This window comes from Condylura cristata, unplaced genomic scaffold, assembly GCF_000260355.1.
Source record: "Condylura cristata isolate star-nosed mole 26May11 unplaced genomic scaffold, ConCri1.0 scaffold00039, whole genome shotgun sequence".
Lineage (NCBI taxonomy): Eukaryota > Metazoa > Chordata > Mammalia > Eulipotyphla > Talpidae > Condylura > Condylura cristata.
The window spans coordinates 956478-978122 of record NW_004567140.1 but is presented as its reverse complement, the minus strand read 5'-3'; the positions used below and the strand labels follow the sequence as shown (position 1 = coordinate 978122).

At 56.8% G+C, this 21645-nt stretch overlaps 1 protein-coding gene across 1 annotated transcript in view; it reads right to left on the bottom strand.

Moving 5' to 3' along the window:
* The window catches only part of NKD1 (naked cuticle homolog 1 (Drosophila)), a 111037-nt gene that overhangs the window by 10164 nt on the left and 79228 nt on the right, over positions 1-21645 (bottom strand). Inside the window, exons 8-9 of the mRNA XM_012733163.1 lie at positions 14208-14274; positions 1116-1222 (exon numbers count right to left, since the gene is read on the bottom strand). Coding sequence (XP_012588617.1) covers positions 1116-1222; positions 14208-14274 — 174 coding nt within the window. The remainder of the gene's footprint in view (positions 1-1115; positions 1223-14207; positions 14275-21645) is intronic.

The window sequence follows — 21645 nt, the reverse complement described above, 5'->3', positions numbered from 1 at the left end:
AAAAGTGACCGGCTGGACCCCTGCGCCTGGTCTTCCTCTCTCCCGCCACCCATGTGACCACCAATGCAGACCCTGCTGTGTGCCAGCGCTGGCTGGGGCCCAGGACTGTGCCCCTTCTGGTCCCTCTGCCAGGGGTGCTTTATCCCCAAAGCTCCCTGGCTACCCCCCACCCCCATTCTCAACCTTGAGGCCTTCCCTGTGCTCGGAGGCTCAGCCCAGACCCGCTGCTTGCAGCTCTCTCCTCCCCCGGGCACCACGCACCCCTGGAGCGCCCCAAGCCCCATCGCTTTACTCTGCCTGACGGCGGCCCGCCCTCCCCAGCCCCTAGGGCCCGGCAGTCACAGACGCGTGGTCACTGGTAGGGGCCACTGCTCGGTCCCCCTCACCACACCCTGCCCCGTGAGCAGCAGCGCGATCGGCACTGCTGGAAGGGACTCTGTGGACACCCTCCAGGCACTGGACACTCAGCAGCTTGTGGCACTGAGGAGCACCCCAGTGTCTGGCTCTGCAGTTACGCCCAGGAGCCTCATGCGGAAGGTGGAAAGGAAGGAAGGAGGGGAAGGGAAAGTGAAGAGAAGCCGGGGGCCCGCTAGGGCAGGCGAGGGCTTGGCACACAGAAGGCAAGTACAGCACAGCCTCGGGGCAGGTGGCCACACGGAGTCCTAGGGGCCAGCTCCCTGTCTGGCCATCCCACGGGGGCCAGAGGCCCAGGCCCAGCCAGGGCCCGGCCCGAGGCCACCACCTCTGCCTCCTGGTGGTCCACCCCACCCGAGAGCCCCCGTGTGCTCCCCGGAACAGCCTCGGGAGCGGGAAGGGCCAGCTTCACCAGAGAAGAGGCTGGGCCCAGCGAGGGAGGCGGCGGCCAGCTCCTCCTGTCCACTCCTCGCCCACGCGTCCACCAGGCTGCCCGCCACACGGAGAGGGCGCCTGGGCTCTGCGGAGTGAGGCAGCGCTGGGGGGCGGGGGTGGGGGGACCGAGGCGGCACCTACGCTGGGCTGCTCCTGCAGGAGGGGAGGCCCTCGCCTCTGGGTGGGCGTCAACTTCCCTCCTCAAAAAGCACCACAGAGAAGAGAAAACTCTTGTCTCCAGGCCCTGGCATAGAGAGGAAACTTACTTCAAATTTCAGCTGCTTTTTCGAGCCCGGGCAAGACTCACTGGCCTTCTCGATCCTCTTCTCATCTCCGCTGGCCAGCCCCTCGGTCTTCTCTGGAGGCAGGGCCACTGTGGGGGAGAGGAGGGAGGAGGCATGAGTGGGAGAGACCTCACACCTGACCATGCTGCTCAGCTCAACGCCAGCTGGACCCCCCACCTCCTCCCTCACCCCCGCGGACCAGGGTGCCATTTGCGAGGGTCAGACTGCTCTGCTCTCTACCAGCTCTGAGGGTGGCCTCCAAGGGCCCTGTGGGGAGCTGAGACTCCGGGGAAAGCGCCACCCGGAGGCGGAATGTCCTAGAAGGCAGAAGCCAGCCCTCCCTGGTGGGGCAGCAGGTTAGGACGCAGCACTGCAAGCTGGCTGCAGCCGCTTCAGTGCGAGTTCGATCCCTGTCCCGGAGGTGACCCACATGGGGCAGCAGACCTCTCCCGACCTGCCCGCTGCTCCCCTCAGCAGGGTACAGTGTCCATCTGCCTTTCTGCTCCCCACTCTGTCTCTGGTGAATCCTCTCACTGCTCCTGCACCTCTGCCTGTACCCCAGTTCTGTATGCATCAATAATAAATAAATCTTTAAAAAGAAAAGAAGGCCAAAGCCTGGGGAAATGTGGCCGTCAGCCAGGAAACTAAGCGGGGGGGCTCTGTTCCTCCCACCCCCGTGCCCCACCATATCTTATACCACAGCTTTTCCGACAGGACCCAAAAACGGCTGCTGGGGAAGGTGTGGCAGGGTCTCTGCCCTCCCGCTCCACCCCTTCCTGTGGGCCCCCACTGTCAGCTAGGGCATCCGTAGGTGCCCATCTGACCGCACTGTGCCAGGCCAGGCCCAAGGCAGTACTGACTAACCCACCCTGTCCATCGCCTCACTCAGCCGTCTCTCCCTGGGTTCTGATCCTACGCTGCACGTAGCGGTTCCCCCAACCATACAATGGGGGATCTACAGCCCCCGAGTATCCGTTCAAGGGTTAAGAGCCAGGCCCAGCACACAGGGTCCAGGGCAAGCCTGGCAGGGGCAGGGGAGGGAAGGAGGCAGCCCCACCTCCTTCTGGGAACCAGGACTGAGAACTGAGTTTGGGAGTCAAGCGGACACAGGCCTTTATCAAGTGCAGCAGCCCCAGCTGGGTGGGTGGGGCAGGGAGGAGGCAGGAACTAGAGATAAGGATGCCCCGGGCCCTGGGTCCAGACGGCGGGACAGGGAAGCAGCTGATTAGCCCAGCTCCGTTCTCTGGCACTCCTTCCCTTCTCCCATATAACGGGCGCACCCAGCCGCACGCAGGGAGCCTCCACCTCCCAGGGGTCCCCTCACAAGGCAACAGCTCCCCAGACTGGCGAGGGCTCCAGCTAGTGGCCCTGCTGACAGCAGCTCCTCCCTGCTGGTTTGGCAGGATGAGGCCCATGAGGACAGGCCCAGAAGACGGGGGACAGACCAGAAGACTGCCCAGCTTCCCGGAGCCCCGCCCTGCCCCCACATCCTCGCTGCTAGAGGGTCATGGAGGGGGAGAAGTCACTGATGCTGACTACGTCTGATACGGTGGATAAAGCCAAGTCCTGCGCTCCCTGCTCCTCCAAAGCCAACACCTCAATGGCCAGGAGGGATTCTTGGGTGTGACCAGAAGCTCCTAACCCCAAGTCCCGAGGAACTCAGGGGCTCAATTTAGAGCCTACAACCTGCATCAACCAGATGCCTCCATCACAGACCTGCTGGTGTCCTTCTGGGCCAGAGCTGTCAACTGCTATGGGGCCAGACGGTTGGTGCATAGCCCCTTCCATCGGGCCACAGAGCTGGGGGCCACCCACCCCCACGTAAAGGCAATATGCAAGGCCACATGTCTAGAGGCTTGGCTGAAAGTTAAGGCTCCTGCTTGCTCCTCACTCCCTGCACCAAGTGAAGCCCTCTGCGCAAGCCCTAGCGTCTGCATGGGGGCAGCTGAGCTCGGTGGGGGTGTCGAGGTTAAGAGGTATATCTGGGCCTACATCCTGGCACATCTTCCGCCTCTCCTCCCAACTGGCCTGGGCGGCCGCGGGCAAGGTGCTGGACTTCTGTCCTCCAAGCCTGCACAGTGAGGATGAAATGGTCTCTCCCTCACGACTGGGAGGAGACAACTAAGTAGGACATGCCCACTTAGTGCAGCGGCCTGAACGCAGTAAGTGCTCAATTAGTGCTGGTGTCTGTAGGTTGTGGGCTACCCTGCTGGAAACCCAGGCCCAGATGATTCCTCTCACTCCAAACCTGCCCGACTAGAGAAACCATCGTGATTTCATGGCTTGCAACATTCTCTACTCACCCCCCACCACTTCCCCAAGGAGGGGAAAAAAGAGGAAAAAGAAGAAAGAAAAACAAAGGCCAGCTCCATCTTCAAAGCTGCTGCCTCCCTCCGCAGAGGTCCTGGCTGGAGATGTAAGCCGGCCAGGCTTATCGAAACCAAACTTCAAGTTCAAAGGGAAGTTATCAGAAAACCACCTTCAGGTTCAATGTTGCCTTTCAAGTTCCACTTGATAAAACCCAAAGAAAAGAAGCCTCTGTCCCTGCTTTCTCCTTCTTTGGAGCACCCCCCTCCCAACACACATGCATGCGAGCAGCCTGTGCACCCTTGGGTCCTCCCCATCCTTTCTCTTCTTTTGGGGGCCCCTTTTGACCCCTTACTCTCTTCCTAAGTCCTACATCATCTTCTCTTCACCAACAGGTCCCCGTCGCAGCCCAGCCCAGAAAATGCCCCCCACACCCCCTGGGCGAGCCCTTCCCAGCCCGAGACTGAGCACAGAGAGGTGGCAGCGCTGGGAGCCACCCTGCCTGGGGACCTGGGCACCAGGACTGAGGACAACTCCCCTCCACCCCACCAAAGGTCTATGATCTTGTCAGGCCCTGGCCCCGGTCCAGGGGGAAGCACGTGGACCCCAAGGCCGGGGCAGAAGCTGCTGTCACACATGAAGCCTCTCCTCTGCCAAGCGCCCCACGATTCCACCCACGGGGGCACACAATTGCAGGGGGCAGGGAGGTGCCCGCTGCAGCCGCCCAGGGCCAGCCGAGCACTGCCGAGAAGCAGTGGGAGCAGAGAAGCAGGGGGAGACGGTCTTGAGCTGTGGTCTTGAGATCTGGCTCCCCTCTCTGTTTTTAACTCTCCTTCAAACCAGTGGTTGTTTTCCCCAGGACAGACTTTTGGGGTCATAATTTCAGGGAGACTCATCACTCTTCAACTGTAAGTCACAATGATAACGGGAGATACCGCTGATTTGAAAAAAAAGAAACATGGAATGGCGGGAGGAAAGGGAGGGAAGAGACAGAGGAAAGCAAAGCCTTTCATGGGCCCCGGAAGTGCCTTTGGCGACCTGGGGCAGGACTGGCAAACCACATCCCTTCTCCAGTCAAACCCAGCCCATGGGCTCTTTTGTAAATAAAGCTTTACGGGGACACAGGCAGGCTCACACACGCTGTTTCGCTGTGCAACAGCAGAGCAGCCAGGAGGCGGCATGGCCCACAGAGCCTAAAATACGTGCTCTCCTGGCCCCTGACGGAGAAGTGTGCGATGCACTTTAGGGACACGAGGACCTCCCCCCCCCCCAATGCAGACCTCCGCTCCAGGAGGGTGTGTGCCTGATGAGACCCTGCGGGCTTGACCTCCTCACTGCCAGAAGCCCCGTGCAGTACACAACCTGCCCGACCGGACCCAGCATCACAGAAGAAAGAGTCAGCTGTGCTTTCGTAAAACCAGCCCTCAGCCGCACGGAGGGGAAAGCAAAGGGAGGTGCCCGGGGAGCTGCTCCTTGAGCCACGGCAAGGGCGAGCCAAGGAGCTGTCTGGCGCTGTTTACCAGATGGTGGCTCCCTCCCACATTAGTTCCCAACCTGGCATCTCTCCACCCCCAGCAACTGCCAGATTAAATGCATTACTTGACCATCTTCACCCGGCTCCCTTTGATGTTCCCTTCTCAAGCTTCAAAATACCTTTTGGAGGGAGATCAGACAGCATTAAACAGAATTACTAATTAATTAAGCAAAGTTAAATTTTAAACACTGTTTGTTGTGTTAGCCAAAAGCCTGAACAGAACAGACTTTTTTCCTCCACTGAGATCAAAGACAGTCTCTTCCTTCTCCCCTCCCCCAGTTTAAAGAGGGGAGGGGGAGAGCCAGCGAGAAGGAAGAGACAGCCAGCGAGGAACACTGGGAGGTGAGGAAATACCTGAATGGTGGCTACTTTGATCAAGGGTCTAGAGTACCATGCCCCACCCCTGGGCTCACCAGGAGGCTCAGGCTCACGGGACCACATGCAGGGAGAGCCAGGACTGTTTACCTGGGAGTAGCTGTGACCGAGCAGGATGGCACAGCCCACCCGCCCCAGGAGAAGGCCAGGCCAGGCCAGGCTGTCCTCCACAGCCACACCCTCCTGAGCAGCCCTGCACGCCAGGCACCTCGGGGCTCCTCCCTGAGCCCGGGGTCACTTGGGGTCACTGGGAGACAGGTTCTCTGAAGCAGGCTGTACATGGCACAACTCCAGGAGACACTGTTCACACGGCACATCACACACGTGTGAATAGTTTATGACATTTCTGGACGGCTGGCGGAGAGGAGGGGCCCCCTGCTCATCTGCATGAATGCACCCAGGGGAGCATCGGGTACCCTCATTCTGCACAGTCCTAGCTGGGGCCTTCCGACAGCTTCCAGGAGCCAGCCTCATGTGCAGTCAGAATGCCAGCTCCTCTAGACTTGGTCCTGGCGCTACCAGCCTGGTCAGCCCGCAGCACGCAGCTGGCCTGGCACCTCGGGGGGCTGAACAGGCCAGGTCCCGCCGCGGCACAGCACACTCACCATCAATGCCGGCTCGAATGACACTTGAAACTGGCATGGGAAAGGGGGTGCTTGAAAAGGGGTAAGTCAATCCGGAGTACCAAGCTTAGGCTAAAATGCCAAGCTTTGATGGCATTAAATTTTGGAAGAAGGGATTTATTTGAAAGACAGTGACCAGCACCACCAAACATCAGCAATCACTCCCTCAAATTCGAGGGGAGCACCTCTCTCCACCCAGTTACCTGGCAAGTTCTCCTTGATACAATGTAAGATTTAACAGGAGCCAGAGCTTCCTTGCTGGTATCTGGACACTCGCCCTAGTCCTTTCTCAACGATCCACCTCCAGATTATCTGCCGCAAATATTTTAGTCTCAGGGTGGCTTGCCAGCCCTCTGACAGCAGCTGTTAGAGGGAATGCAGATGAATTTTAATATTAGCCGATGCCAAATATAATTAGGCGGGTAAATCTGCTGCCAGTAAAAAGAGAAAGATATCATATGTGCATTCCAGTCCAAATGGTTTCTTGATTATCTGCAGGAGGCACTCCGTAGGGAGCAAGCATCCTCGAGACACGTAAATCTGTCAGTGCACACAGCAGTTGGGATGCTGGTGAAGTTAGTGGGTACACACGTTATTCCATAAATCCTCTTAATACCGCCGCGCAGGGTGTGTCGGGCTGTGCTGCTGTTGGCATGGAGGTTAGCTGAGAAAGCAAATCTGATCAAGCCATTCCCTGCTTCCCGTCTCTGCACGGAGCTGCTTCCGTTGTGTGACCCTGCCAGGCTCTCTGGCCGTCAGCTCCTCCAGGAACACCCTCTGCCTCCCCTGCCCTGGCTCGTCGGTCGGTTGGACCTCCAGGCTGAGCCTCCCTGCCCCTGGGGTATCGTGCCCACACGTCTTCTGGACAGGTTTAGTGCCCACCATGTCCTCGCTGTTGATCTCGTGGGCTGGCTTCTCCCACAGAAGCTCCGTCACACCCTCCTCAGGTACAACACCGTCACCGTCACATGAGACGGCGGTGGGAAGCAGAGCCTGGACCTGAACATGGAAGAAGGAGCGACGGGAGTAGAGAAAGAAATCCCAGCTCCCGGCTTGCAGGCCACTGGTCTCTCCATGAGTCAACACCTGTCCCTGCTTGTCCAGCAACCACCCCCCTTCCGAAATCGGCCTCCGAGGCTCCTCTGGGGCCAGCCTGCCCATCTCAACCTGTGCCGTTGATGAAGAAGGGATCACACACCAGCTTCAGGGGAGCGCCCGGCATGAGGACCCGACCCCCCGTATTTCACCACGTGGCCCCCCTGGCTAGTTCTAGGTCGGCACCCAGGGAGAGTTCATCTGAGCTCAGGAAGTGAAGTTCCTGGCCTGCTCGCTTGCACAGACCCTTTCCAAGTTGGAATGGCAGTATGTTCACATAGCCGCGTGTTTTTGTAACATTTTCAGAATTAGGAATTTTATCCTCCATCAGTTAAGACCGCTGTTTCTTTCCACTCTGACTTCCCCTTCTGCTTCTTGTGTCACATGGCGCTGAAGCGAACACAGGCATCCCTGGAATTTAGCTAAGGGGAGGTTGATTTGGGGATATATTTATTTAGGTTTAGCGAGATTATATATATATATACACACACACACATACACACACACACACGACTTGTGGCAAAAAAGAATTACGCATTCTTTCCTTTAAACAAGGCCTGTTCATAATGGATCGATGGTGGGTCCCACAAAACCTAGACCCACCTTGGCAAGTAAAGTGAGAACCAAACTTTTGCAAGGACTAGTTTGACCCATTTCAATAGCTGAGCTCATAGGCTGTGAGCAGGCAGAGCTGGGTACCAGTCTCTGGCATCTTAGAGGGCAAGAGTAACGGGTAACGGGGGTAACGGGTGAGAAGACATAGAGACAGGGAGGCGGAAGAAGAGGACTAACGACATGTTTGCTCTTCTAGAGCTAGCTAGGCCTTCTCAGGCAAGGTCTACTCTATAAATTGAAAGGTTTTTCAATTTCATGAGCCAAAGGCTTCTGTAAGTTGCAGTGGCATATCCAGGAGAATCCAGATATCCTGACTTAATTATCCATCACTTTAAGCTCCTGCTTTTCTGGAAAAACAACCACCACCACCGACACAATAATTTACCCACGCAGGGCTCATGGGTGGCTCTGGCAGTTCCCCCCAGCGGGTGTCTGTACTTTCTTGAGACCAGAAAAGCTACTGAGGTCTTTTTCTCCCCAGGCTGCACTTTACTCTTAATAGATTTTAAGGTCCAGTTATAACTAAGGCAAAAGAGGAAAGAAAAAAATCCTGCCCGACAAACAGCATTCTGGCCTTTCTTCTCATCAGAACATAAGGCTGATGGCGGGGCTTTGAGGCTTGAACAGATAGAGATGGAACATCTGTTCGGGACAGGAGGGGGACACCAGGAGAGGGAGACGTGGTAGGGGGAAACCTTCTTTGGGCTAAAAATATCACGTCCCTTCTACTCTCCCCCAAACCTGCCCAAGTTAAAACATGTGATGAAATTCAACTTTAAAAACTAACCCTGAGCTACTTGAAACTATGAAAACTCCTGAGTATCTGACACAAGTCAGAATTTCTACTGTTCAAGCTGAGCTTTTATGAAGAACAGACTTGAGAGAAACTGCTGTCGCCGCCGAAACCCGGGCTGCCGGGGACCGTGCTCCCCGGCAGGATCGGGTCTGAACTGAGGCACAGAAGCCAGCGGGGTGGGGCCCGCCTGCCCCCACGTCTGGGGGTCCCTGTGGCTCCGCAGTGAACTCCTCTTCCTCTCAGACTTCAGGGAGCCACCGGCCAGCCCCACCGATTGACCTGTGGTGTGTCCTCCTGAGAAGTCCTCTGTCGCTTTAACTGCTCCCTGGACTCCAGCCTCAGTGTCCATCTCTACTGGGATGTCAAAGAGACATCTCGAGCCCGCCTGCCCAAATCCCCATCTCTGACTGTCTCCCGCCAAGCCTCCACCTCAGTAGCGACACCACTCCCTTCATCCCTTAGTCTAGGGAGCATGGGGGCCCTTTCTTTCCCTCACCTAAGCTCCTCACCCCACCCCAGCCTGTGCACGCCCCCTAGTGTCCAGCCTCACAGGAGACCAACACCATTGCCTCCAGCCTGTACTCTCCAGTCACCTTCCACTGTCCTCGCCCCCTTCCCCACTCTGCGTGACCATCCTTTCCAGAAGCCACACCATCTTGTCAAGTGGAGGTAGAATCTGGCACTCATCTCCCCCAGATTTCCCAACTGTTTCTCTTCAGAAGCAGCATGGAAGTCGTGCGTGTGGCTTGACCCTAGCCAAATGCCCCACCCTCGTCCCCAATGTGCCCTCCCGCCACATGGGCCTCCTTTTTGTCTCCCTCAGGCCCCCCGCTCCTTCTACCCTGGGCTTCTGCTCCCTCCTCCTGGCCGCCTTCCTCCACACCCTCCTTGGTTGGCCCTTCCTGGCCATCTGCATCTCTGGAAGGCCACCTGCTCAGAGAGGCCCTTCACGCTCCACTCTTTGCTGGGCTTCACCTCTTCCTCACACCAGAAGCTCACTTGCTCGCTCTTTGGTTGGTTTATGTACATTCTACTCCCCTCGCACAAAAGCCCTGAAGGCAGGGCCTGCCAACCTTGTTTGTAGCTAAAAACATAGGGTCCCACACCTGCAGCAGGTGTCCAGCAAACACAGAATGAGGACGATGGAAGCCTGAATTCTGTTCTTAGTCTGCCGTGTGACCGTAGACAGGTCACGTTCCTTCTCTGGACCGCAGCTCTTCGGCTACAAATGAAGGAGACTATAGGCCTTTTGAGGGGCCCCGGGCCCTGTGAATGGTTGACCTCTCACCATGGGGAGCCTGGATGTAGTGGACTGGACCCCAAAAGGGTATGCCGGATGTTCCCGGTTGGCCCGGGAGGGGGCCCTGGCTTTAGAGGCTTCATTCTTCTCATGAGTATTTATTGGGCATTTATGGCATGCCAGATCCAATTCCAGGTACTGGGAGTAGAGATTCTAATAGGATTAGAGAAGCTTTGAAATTGGTCTTCTTTGATCTGGACTAGTAAATGATTACACACACCGGCTGAACCCTCTTCAAAAAGATGGATCCACGAACAATGAGAAGCGTGACAATTCCCACCACCGAGCTGAGTCTATCCCGAGATGCTCTGTACCAGTGACTGTCTGCACAGGGGCCGGAGGACGTGCTGTCACTGTCTTCCAGGAAGCAACTGAGGCACAGAGACGTGAAGGGCCTGACACGACCTCACAGGCTGGCACAGGGGCTGATGCAAATTCCCAGAAAGTCAGAGCGAAAGAAGGAAGGAGTCTCTGCGGACACTGTGAGGGGGGGGGGGGTGGACAGTGAGGGTCGCCGCAGATCCGGGAGGCCCCGTCAAGTGAGCCGACTCGTGGTCTCAGTCCAACCAAATCCAGGCCAGGGCCCAGGGTCGGGCACTGCCGTACTTGAAGGAAACTGTGGACTCTTTAATGGGGTCAGGGCCAGCAACCAAGTGGGGTTCTGTAGAGTCTGCTTCCTATAGAAGATGCTGTGCACTCTGGTGGGGTGCACTCTGCCTGCCTTTACCAGCCCCCCCCCTCACCACCCCCAGCGAAGTCAGAAGTCAGGAAACAGGCACTGGGGATGCTGCGGGCCAGAGGCCAGTGGGGGAGAGGCGGAGGACGCCAAGAGCCGGACAGGGACAGACACAGGACCGGGGGGACAGCGAGAAGGCACCCTGAGAGAAGGAGTCTGCTCCCATTTAAAGGTCTGGGGGGCACCCCCAGAAACAGACTACCGGGAGGCTGCTCAGGGTAACACGGGACTAATTTTAAACCAGGGCACGAGGCTCAGGCTGCCACCACCTGCCAGCCCGCCCCACCTGGGAGTCTGTGTGGCGGAGGGAAGTGGGGTGGAGACCACTCCGTCCTCACACCCCTGTGGTCAGCAGAGGGAGGGTCCCCTTCTCCTCCCCACCTCAGCCTCCAGTCCTACCCCCACCACGCCCAGCCAGCAGCCAGAGCTTGGGACTTTTGATGTTTACTTTGTTCTTTGTGCAGTTCAAAAGGCGCTCGGCAGGCCCCAGCCCTCGCACCAAGCCCAGCCTTAATCTCCCATGCCTCGTGCTCCCAGCTGGCCAGTTAAGGCGGTTAAGACGCTGGATTAGGGCCGGCTTTACATAACAACGCAGGAGCTAAAGCCATCCTCTCCTGGGATGGCTAAAAGACTTCTTTTTATCTTCACGCCTCAGATGGCCTTTTTTCTCCCTTAAACAGCCCTCCAGGCCGCCAAGAGGCAATGAACTTGGCCAAGAGGAAGACAAAGGAGAGATTCAGGATTCAGCGTGGCCTCCCTTGCCAGCTGCACAGAGGGACACCCGCCCCAACTCCAGGCCAGGTGGATGCGGCTCCGAGCCAGGACTCAGCCGCACCCCTCTCAACAGCCCGCAGCCCGGTGGTCTTGGCCACAGCCACGTCCCTGCCTACAGCGGCGGCCTCGGGCCCCAGCGCCAAGGGCGGCCAGAAAACCACGGCGAGCCCCGGCCACGGCCACCGGGCGGACAGGTCTGCCCTCAAGCCCCTCTCGCTCGCTGGACTTGCGCTCTCTTTTGGCTGTGAAACTGCCATTTCGCAAGGAATGTTCGATTATGTCCTTCTTGTAAAAGTTAAAACGTTAATCACAGTTATACTACAGACCTCTTTGGCCTCCCTTTCCAACTCCCTGACCCCGTGTCTGGGAGGAACTACTGCGTTCGTGTGTTTAGCTCTCTCGTGCCACAGTAGTATACATGTGTGCTGCACACGCACACACAGAAACACTGCGTGTCACCTGAGGCTTGTTTTATGTAAAAAACAACATACTGCATCGTTCTCTTAACTGGTCTGTTTCACACTGTGTGCTTCTGTGGAAGCTTTTGATGGAAGAAAGGGGCTGAGCACCTGGACCAGTCAGCAGGTTCCAACTCCTGGGAGGGAAAATGAGGCAGCCTAGAGGCCCCCGCACCTCACCTCCTCGGGGGTGGCACAGTTGCCTGGGCCCCAGGAACGGACAGGGCACAGGGTCAGGACAGACGCCACCAACCTCACACTCCCCCCAACAGGAACTGGGACTCTCAGGCACCCTGTATTTACGTTTCTTCATCGTCCAGTATTTGGAAGTGCCGCTCCCCACATTTCTCTGAGCGCCCGGAGTCTGTGCATTGCCGCCCATCATGTCGGGCAGGAGGACCCCAAAAGGCAGAGTGCTGCCCAACACGCACAGCACGTCACCGGCAGAGGAGGACAGCAGCCTGTGGGTTCCCTCTGCTGGACACCGTGCTCTGGACAAGACACCGAGCAAAGCGACCCCCTTCCAGGGGTGGAGGACAAGGGCCAGCCGCCCTGTGTGTTTGAGTAAAAGGCAAAATCAGTAACATGTTTCAGACGGCGCCTTCACAGACGGGAAAGTGTCTGGGTTTTTGCAGTAAATGGGGACTCAGTATATGACGGAGAGACGGAAAGACAGATGTGGGAGAGATGACGGAGGCCGGCTGAGTGGATTAAAGGATGAGTGCGCCAGTGATGAGCAGAGGGGAAGCAGGTGGCTGGGAGGCAGGTGAGGGCTGGCGGTGGTGAGTGACGAAGAGCAGGCGAGCGAATAAACAGGCAAGGAGGGAAGGTGGGTGGTCACTGGTGGGGCAAACGAAAGTGGATGGAGAAACGCGCTGGATGCGGGGTAGGTCCTGGATTCGTGGGTGGGTGGGTGACGGGAAGGTGATGAGTGACAGGAGGATGGACGGACAGGTGAACGGACAGGCAGGTGGTTAGGAGGGAGTGAGAGGGTCAGAGAGGAGATAGAGGGAAGGAGGGAAGGATGCATAGACGAGAGAATGAAGTTGCTAAGTTATGCTGTGATCGAGTAGATGAACAGATACACGGAATGGGGGCTGAAACCCAGAAATTAATGTCTGGGATCACACCAATCCCAGGATTTACTCTTATAGGCCTTCACCTGGCTCCCCAGATCTATCCTAAGCACCAAACCCAGGCATCTGTCCATGAGCCAGGGAGGACAGCTGAGGCTGGGAGAGGCCAGGGAATGATAGCCCAAGTCTCTCAGCACCTGAGTGCACAAGCAAACGTGTTCAAAGGCAACACCACAGCCTGGACAAAGCCAAGTGCCTGTCCATGGAACTGTCCCCCCTTGATTTGGGCCATTTTATTTTAGCAAAGTTTGACAGATACCTGGCTCCCCAGCATGTCTCCTGGGCACATGAGTGACTCTTAAAACAGTGCTCCCCAACACGTGGTGTACACGTAGCCCCCCTGTGTTCAGAGGAAGACAGGATTCAGCAGGCCTGGGTGGCACCAGAAGGTTCTACAAACTCAGGGGGCCAGATGTGGGCGCAGCCCTTAAGCCTGACCCAGGATCCCCTAGAAAACCTCTTGACGTTGTCTGCGCTCCTCTCGGGGGCCCCTCTGCCCTTGGGCCCCAGTCTCCTGACAGCCGCACACCCTTGCCCCTCCCTGGGTTTGCCCTCTGAAGGTCCAGGCTTACTGTGCCAAGGCCACCCCAGTGTGGAGATTCCCCACTCTGAGTCTGCATTGAAAATGGAAATGCTATCCTAGTTAGCATATTTTTAGGTTTTACCTGTTCTTTGTGCTAATACAGGGAATCAAACAGGAAAAAAATCCTCATTCCCATTGCACAAATGCGGAAACTAAGGCTCAGCAAAATGAAGAGGTTTGCCCGGTCGGACTGGTACAGCAGTTGCTGACAGTTCCCAGCCTTTTTGTCCTGGTTATACCTGCTTCGTTAGGAATATATAATTACTTCTAAAATAGCCTATGCCCTGCTGAAGGAAGAAGGAGTAAGAACTACAGAGGAGAAGTGAGGAGCTGGTGCATGTGCGTGCATGAGTGTGCGTGCAACTGACAGGTGTGCACACTTGCTGCAGTTGAGTGATAAAATGGAGACGTGAGGAAGGAAAACAGCTATTTTATGTAGCGTTTACTACTAGCTTAGTTTGAGAGGCCTGCGAGTAGCAACTCTGATCACCCCCAAAGGGGAAACTGAAATAAAACCACCTGTCCAGGGTCCCCCTAAAATAGCAGGGTGAGGCTATGAAGCTAGGTGCTGCAGATCCCCCGTGGGGTTGCACCTCTGAAGCTCCGGGCTTCCCTCTTGCTCTCACTCCACCCACCCCAGAGTGTGAAGTTCTGCCCCCTACCTGGTCCACAGATTTTCAGACCAGATGCCCTCCCCCGACCACGAAAAAACAAACAAACAAAAACATAGGGATTCTAGTACCTTCTAGCCGAAAGTCTTCCTCTTCCTCCTCGCTGAGTGTTTCTCTGAAAACTTCACCCAAGAACTCCTAGAAGACAAAGCAGGGCATTAGGGATGTACAGGGATCAGGTAGGAACTGGACTCTGGGTGACGGGAGGTGGCATCATCCCATCAGCCCGGCTGGAGGCAGGGACCCTGCTCTGATTCTTCTGATGGGAATTTAGGTCAACTGAAGAGGGTCCGGTCACACTTGATCAGTGATCTAGAACTGCTTTTTTTTTTTTTTTTTAAGATTTATTTATTTGTGCATACAGAACTGGGGTACAGGCCAGAGGCTCAGGGGCGGCAAGAGGCTTCACCAGAGACAGAGTGGGGAGCAGAACAGGCAGATCGATGAAGTACACTGCTGAGGGGAGCAGTGGGTGGGCCAGGAGAGGTCTGCCGCACCATGTGGTCACCTCCGAGGCAGGCGGGGATCGAACTCATGCGGAAGTGGTTTCAGCTTCTTAGTGCAGTCCTTTAACCTGCTGCACCACCAGGGAGGGCCTAGAACTGCTTTTAAGGAAGTCATTTTTTCTTAGCCTTTGGCCCACCACAAAATACTACACAGGAGTCACTTCTCCCAGAAAGGAAGTTACGCTCTCCACCCTAGACAAAGACAAAGACCAGACCAGAAAGTGTCCCTCAACTTGCCCTTTGAGCCAACCTGATGGGCCAGGGTTGACTGGCCTCCCTGTAGGGGCCTAGAAAAGGCTCAATTTGGATCCCCCTTCTCCACAGAAGTCTCAGCTCTAGGACTGAGCACTTTGGGGCGTGACACTGCTGCCCTCAACATGCCTAAACTCCTGAGCACATACTGAGGAGCCGCGAGCTCTGGTCCACGGATCTCCCAGCATGCCTCCCTCATCGCACACACCTTTCAGCATGGAGCCTGGTTCTTCACAGGCCTCGCCCGGCCCCATCTGCAAGTTAAAGGCGCCTTGGCACCTCATCCCATGTGGCCAAGCTGCTTCCAAATATCCTGGCCAGTCGGCCACTCAGCTGTGGTCAGGCTGGCCGGGGAGTGCGGTTGGCCCACAGGCTGTCAAATGTCTGGGATGTCAACAAAGGTCCCCTGTCGCTGACCCCCGGAAGGGTGGCTGAAGCTACTGGAGAAGCTAGAGCAGGCGTCGTCACACTTTTCTCTGTATTTATTGGCATTCTGCCAAGAAGAGTTCTGTGATCAAAAAGGACAGTTTTAAGCAGGGTTCAACAAGGTCCGCTGCGGCAGGACCGGCTGGGGTCTCGGACACTGAGTGTCCAGCAACGGCTTGTGCCGCATTCCTCGGGCTCTGCAGACCGTGGGAGTTTGTTTTTCAAAAGCGGCACGTGGGCTTTGGTTCCAACGACACCACTTAGGGAAGTGCTCCTCTTCCGGGTGAGTGACAAGTCGTGGGGGTGCAGCCGCCTCATCTCTGTGACGCCGTCGTGTGCCCTGGCGCACTCAAACTGCAAACTGACAAGCAATGAAAAAGCCCAACCCGGCAGCTGTCACAAGCTCTTCTGTTTGAAAAAAGAAAAAACACTCTCTCCTTGAAAAGCAGGGGGGAAATCCTACACCTTAGATGCTTAAAAAGAAAAATCAGTGCCCGTTTGGATTAGCAAAAGAAAACAAAGCTTTGTGCAGCTGATCGTATCAGCTGGGCACAGCTGGAGGTGAGTCTCTCTCTCTCTTTTAAAGAGTAACAGCGAACATTTCATGGATGAGGGTTGTTCCCTCCTCTCTTGCTTCCTTCCAATCAGTCTGGGGCATCCCACTCTTCAAGGTTGTCAGAATGTGGACATTCGGACTCATGGCCCTTTCAACACCAGGCCCCTTGCTTCAGGCCGATGGCTTCGCTCTCCTCTGCCGCCAATTATGATGATCACCCAACACTTCCCGGGCTTGTAAACTGGCTGCTTGTGTTAACGGAGTCAGAGTTGACAGGGGAGCTGGGAGACGGTGACAGGAAAGGGACTCACCCGTGGCATCATTAGAGGCTGGGATGTGCCGGCAGCCAATTAAAGCCCGTCGTTCATGCCGGCGGAAGATGGGGCCGCCTTCCCTGAAAGGCTGGCAGGCAGCGCCTTCTCACAGCAGCCGACAACCATCTTCAAGAGAGCCACACACCCCTTGCCTCTGAGGTGCCTGCAGAGGGGCTCCCCAAGGACCTCGGACCAGCCTGACCACTCCACAGTGACGCTGACAGCATCTGTGAGCTTCAGAGAGCTCTAGTCTTTGTACGGGTCCCCTTGGAGGGATGGAAAGGCTCCAGGCAGCAGCCCCAGCAAAGCAGCCACTTGGGGCCCCCGTAAGGACGCCTCGCAATGTGTCAAGGCACCCTCAGTCGTCTGCGTCTGATGGCTTCAAACGCATTCGGAGAACTGTCTGCTCGGAGGCCCGAGCTCCCTGACATATTACAGATATGTCTCTACATATTAAAGCAGAGTTCTGGCATGTTCTGGGGTGAGCCTTTTCCCTCTAAACCACACTCCACTCTGTAGAGCACTTTGAAAGCTCTTGGGTGCCATGCTCGGCTAATCCACTGCGAAGCAGTGTGTCCAGATCGTCAGGGGAGTCACAAGGGCAGGGAGCGAAGAACTGAGCCCGACGCAGCTCATGTCCTGCCTCCTCAGCACCCTCACGCCCCTGGACCTGGAGTCTGCCACTGCCTCCTTGGCGCTTCACTCTGCCAACCGGAGCCAGGGCACCATGATAAATCCCTGTGACAAGACAGATGGCACCGATGTACATGTCCACGTGCCCCTTGAGGCCCTTGATGCATTTACATACACAGCATTTACATACGTAGCATTTACATACGTGTACGTATTGACTCCTTTCCTCATCGCAACCTCCCTCTTCCTTTCTCTCAAGGAATGGACACTCATCCAAGTGATTTGCAATTTATAAAATGAAGGGTATCTTGTCACCATTTTTTTCCACCTAAAAAGTACCTCTGAACACTCAAGGGCAATAAGACAGAAAACTCAGGTAAAGGACAGCCAGTTGCATTCAGCTGCCAGGCCTGAGCTTGCACCATGAACGGGCTCCTGTGGGCATATGTTGGGGTGGCCCAAAGTCCTGGCACTAACAGGGGCAAGGATCGAGCCTAAAACAGTACAAAGCATCACAGACCCTACAGCTCAATTCCAGCAGCTGTCCAGGAGCCCCCAAAGGCCCCCACAGAGCCTCCCCACGAAGCTCGGGGCTTGGCTGCGTGCTGAGCCCCGGCCTGCATGCAAGCTCAGAGGGCCAGGTATTCGGACTCCTTGATGGCCACGAACCCCACTTGGAACCCTCATCAGGGTAGGGGGCTGGAGTGGGTCAGACTGTGGTTCAGCTCCCAGATGTACCCCGCACAAGCTGGGTCCTCTGAGTGATGGACGAAACGTCATCTCCAGTGTGCCTCAGTCTCCAGATCTGTACACAGGACGACAGCACTCAAGATGGCTCAGGTAGTCATGAAGACGAAGGGAGAGCTCAGTATTGCACCTAAGACCACCTCTGGGCTCAACAGAATATAGCACTCACTGCTTGTTACTCCTGCTGCTGTGGCCGAGTGGCCGCCAGAACATGGCCGGGAGCAGCCGAAGGCCCAAGGTGTCCTCACGGACACCTGTAAAGACGACCCGGTCTTGCGCAGGCAGCTATGTTTAGCGCTTTGCATTAATCCCACAGCAGTGTGCACACTGGCTCCCTTCACCTGCCCCTTCTGTCCCTAGTCATAGCTCTGGCCCCAGGACAGTTAGGCTCCACCTCTGCTCCTGTCCAGTCTGGGGCCAGGCAGCCCGTGCCCAGAGGCCAGGCTTGGCGGTCTCTCTGGCCACAGGGCCCAGAGCTGCCTCCCTTCCGCCATTCGGGCCCCAGAAAGACAGGCCGGCTCCCCCAGCACTGAGCGTGCAGCCAGCACCAGCTCGGAGCCCAGGCTGCAGGGGCAAAGCCTTATAAGGCCTCCGGGACGGGGAACCACATCAGAGCAGGGCCTTGGGGGCAGGCTGGAGTGGCGTTGGGGTTTTTCCTCCTTGTCTTGAGACTGCATACTCCTCAGCTTAATATCTTCCCCCACCGCCTGCCCCAGCAGCTCTTTGTCAATCTTTCTGTTCTCTAAGAGCTAACAGATGTTGGTGCCACGGGGTTTCAAAGGAAACTCCTAGTGCCCACAGAACACGGTACAACTTGGAGATTCCAAGAATGTCCAGGGTTGGGACCTGTGGGGGGAGGGACGAGTGAGAGCAGAGCCCAGTCACCCTGTAACCCTTAGATCCAAGCAGTCTGGCCTGGAACTGCCCCAGGAAATTCCTGGCGAGCAGCGTTCTCTTCCCAGCACGCTGTAAGAGGCCGCCCGGCCGTGGTCCCGGGGAGGCGGCGCCGTGGGCAGGCTCGCTGAGTGCAAGCTCTCCAGGGCAGGCACAGGCCACGCCCAGCGCCCACCCGACCTGGGAGTGGGTGCCAGCCACCACCCTCGACAGCTGAGTGACAGCAGACGCCTCACTTAACCCCTGGGCCCCATTTTATTCTTTAGTAAAATGGGAATTTAGATGTCAAAGAGCCCCTGAGGCCACACAGAAAGCGTCCCAGGAGGCATGGGGACACTAAGGGTAAGCTTTTCTCCTACCCGTGGCCCCCACTTGAACCACGAGCTCAGTACATCCTCACACCTCATGCTGGCTCGTGCGCAGTGTCTCTGTGTCCATCGCCAGACAATTCGCACATGGACACAGCAGGGAGGGCGGTCCAGTCGGCGATGACGAGGGCAGCTGTTTCCCTGCTACCCAACAGCTGGGACATCTGCAGCAACAGCTGGACATGCAGTGGACACCACGCAGGAAGAGCCAGGGATGTGAGCCCCGCTCGCGCGTCAACAGGGCGACGCACAGGGCGGGGTGTGACCACATCTAAGGGAATCACACAAACGCATCAGCTCACCCACATGCACAAGGCACCCACGGCTACCCCAAGGAGGGGAGAGGGAAGCGAAGGGGAGTTGGTTCCAATACGGGAGAGCATAGTCACATCACCTGGGTCAGCACAGCCTGATGGACAAAACCGCACACAACAGGCCATTTTACAAAAGAGGGGCCAGGTCAGGGGTCACTTAAGGAGAGACAGTGGGGGAGATGAGTTGGAATCGTCTAGAACCTGCCAGGTCCTGCCCTGCACTCCTGACCTCTAGAATGGAGTGGTGGGCCGGGATGAAGCTCATGTCCTCTCGAGCACAGCTTGAGAGCTGCTGGAGCTTCTGCCACCACCCAGCAGCGAGAGGAGACGGCCCTTTCTCCAGGGCCTCTACACCCAGCAGTCACCAAAGTACCCTGCCCCTGAGCCTCGGTATCCCCATCTCAATTCCCCTATCCGGGGCTCTCTCTGGCCCTGCGTCCACTCTACCAACAAGCACAGAGGGCCCAGGTGCAGGACTCACCTGCAACACCCCAAGTTACAGTCCATCAGCACCGCAGGGAGAAGGGAAAGAGGGGAAAGGGGCCCTGGACACGGTGCCCAGGGGCAGCCTCTGGGGGCCCCCGCAGGCCTGGCTTCAGGGACACGTCAACACAGGTAGGGGACTGTCCCATGCCCAGGGGCAGTAAGAAATAGTCACTCTTCTTGAACATCAGCTGAACCTAGAGCACAAGCTTTCAGGAGTTGCCCCTTACCAAGGAGCAGAGCCTTCGGTCACTCCCCGAGGACACCGCTGTCCCTGGTCACAAGTCACCCAGTGGAGACTACAGCTTCTGCCTGCCCCTGACCTGTGCCCAGGCCCAGCTTAGAAGGTTGGAATGGTTCCTGGGTGGGTTTCACCAAGTGGGCGGGAGGGCAGGAGTCCTCTCTGCTGGCAGAGACACCTTCGGTCCCATATCCCACTGGCTCCGCGTAGACTTCACACAGGCCCACAGACAGAGGCTGGCCCTGGGAGAGAGCTTCGGCCGAGGCCTGCGTCTCCACAGGAGGCTCCTTGAGGGCAGGACCCTCGTCTGTTTTGACTTGCAACAGGACCTGCCACATCCCCACGCTTGACAAATGATGGATGAAATGCTGTCAGAGAGGGGCTGATTTTAGACATCACTCAAGAGCCCCATCCCTGCGGCTCACGGCAGCCGGGAGGGGTTCATCATGTCCACCCGAAGCCGACTCCCAGCGCCCCCAGACCAAACCAATCTGCAAAAAGCCCATCTGCCCAGCCAAGCTCGGAGGCCCGAGGGAAGGACCACATGCCCACAACGTCCTTGCTCCACTGAGCTGAGAGGACGAGCGGAGGAGGGAAGGTCAGCCCCAAGGCCTGTGTGTTGGCCTGTGAGGACCCGGCCTCCAAGACTCCAGAAATGTGAGGCAGCAATTAAAATTCTTCAGCTTTCTTCCGGTTTCTGTCTGCTCGAGATGTAGTGCCTGTGCTCCTAACGGCACAGCCCGGTCCTGGCCCCTCCAACATCCAGCCCTCTACCCCCCAGCCCCATCCTCAGGGTTCCATCTGCTGTCACAACTTGAAGAGCTATTTATCAAGAAGAGGGACAGACAGTGGGACAGCAGAGCCTAGCAGGGAGGACTTGAACCCCTGGGACCTGAAGCCACCACACCTCCGGCCTGCGAGCCTCAGGCCTAGAGATCCTCCAGGGTGCAAAGAACCCCACAGATGCGTTTGCAGAGCCGGCACAAGGCCACAAAGCCCACTTCCTGGGCTGTCTCCCTGTAAGATGTGGGCTCCCTTTATTTGTCCTGACCTCTGAAACTGGTTGGGCCCCACCTCGGCTACCAGGAGCATTTACCACTTTTCTTTGAATTTCTATTTTAAATATCCTTAAGCTGGTCCATGCTCTTGCGCTTTTTTGGTAAACCTGACCTTGCCATAAGCATGAAGGCCAGTGAAATGGTGGGTGTGATGTCCTAGTTACATGCCAGATGGACTTCCTAGTCAACAAATACGGAACCACGAAAATGTGAGACGCCCACCGCTTACCAAGCCCCACCCTCCGCGGGAAGTGGACAGTGCTCTGGGCACGCCAAGGTTCCAGCAGCCCAGGGTGGAAGTCCTCTGCCCCCTCCCACCCTGAGCCACCAGGCTGGTTCCAACAGGTGGAAAGCGGTGGAGGTAGGGGAGAGATGCCTGGCCAGTCAAGCACCTGGTGAGAAAAGACAAAAGCAGGCTCTCGGGAGGCCGAGGACACCCCTCCCACCCAGCCACAGGCCCAACTGGAAGACTCATGTTTTTGGAACGAGATTTCTGAATGTGGAGAAAACAGCCAACTTCGGCATTACCCAGAATCCTCCCTAATCTCCAACCTTTGGGATTTCAGAGCTCTTAGGCGGAGATGACCAGGCAGATTGTCCGGGGCTGGGTGGGGCATGGGACTTGGAGAGCTCACTGTCGGCGTGACTGGAAATTTCCTACAAGACAGTGTTCAAAGGCGTTTCTGCAGTGGAAACCGGGATCCGATGGGCTTCTCG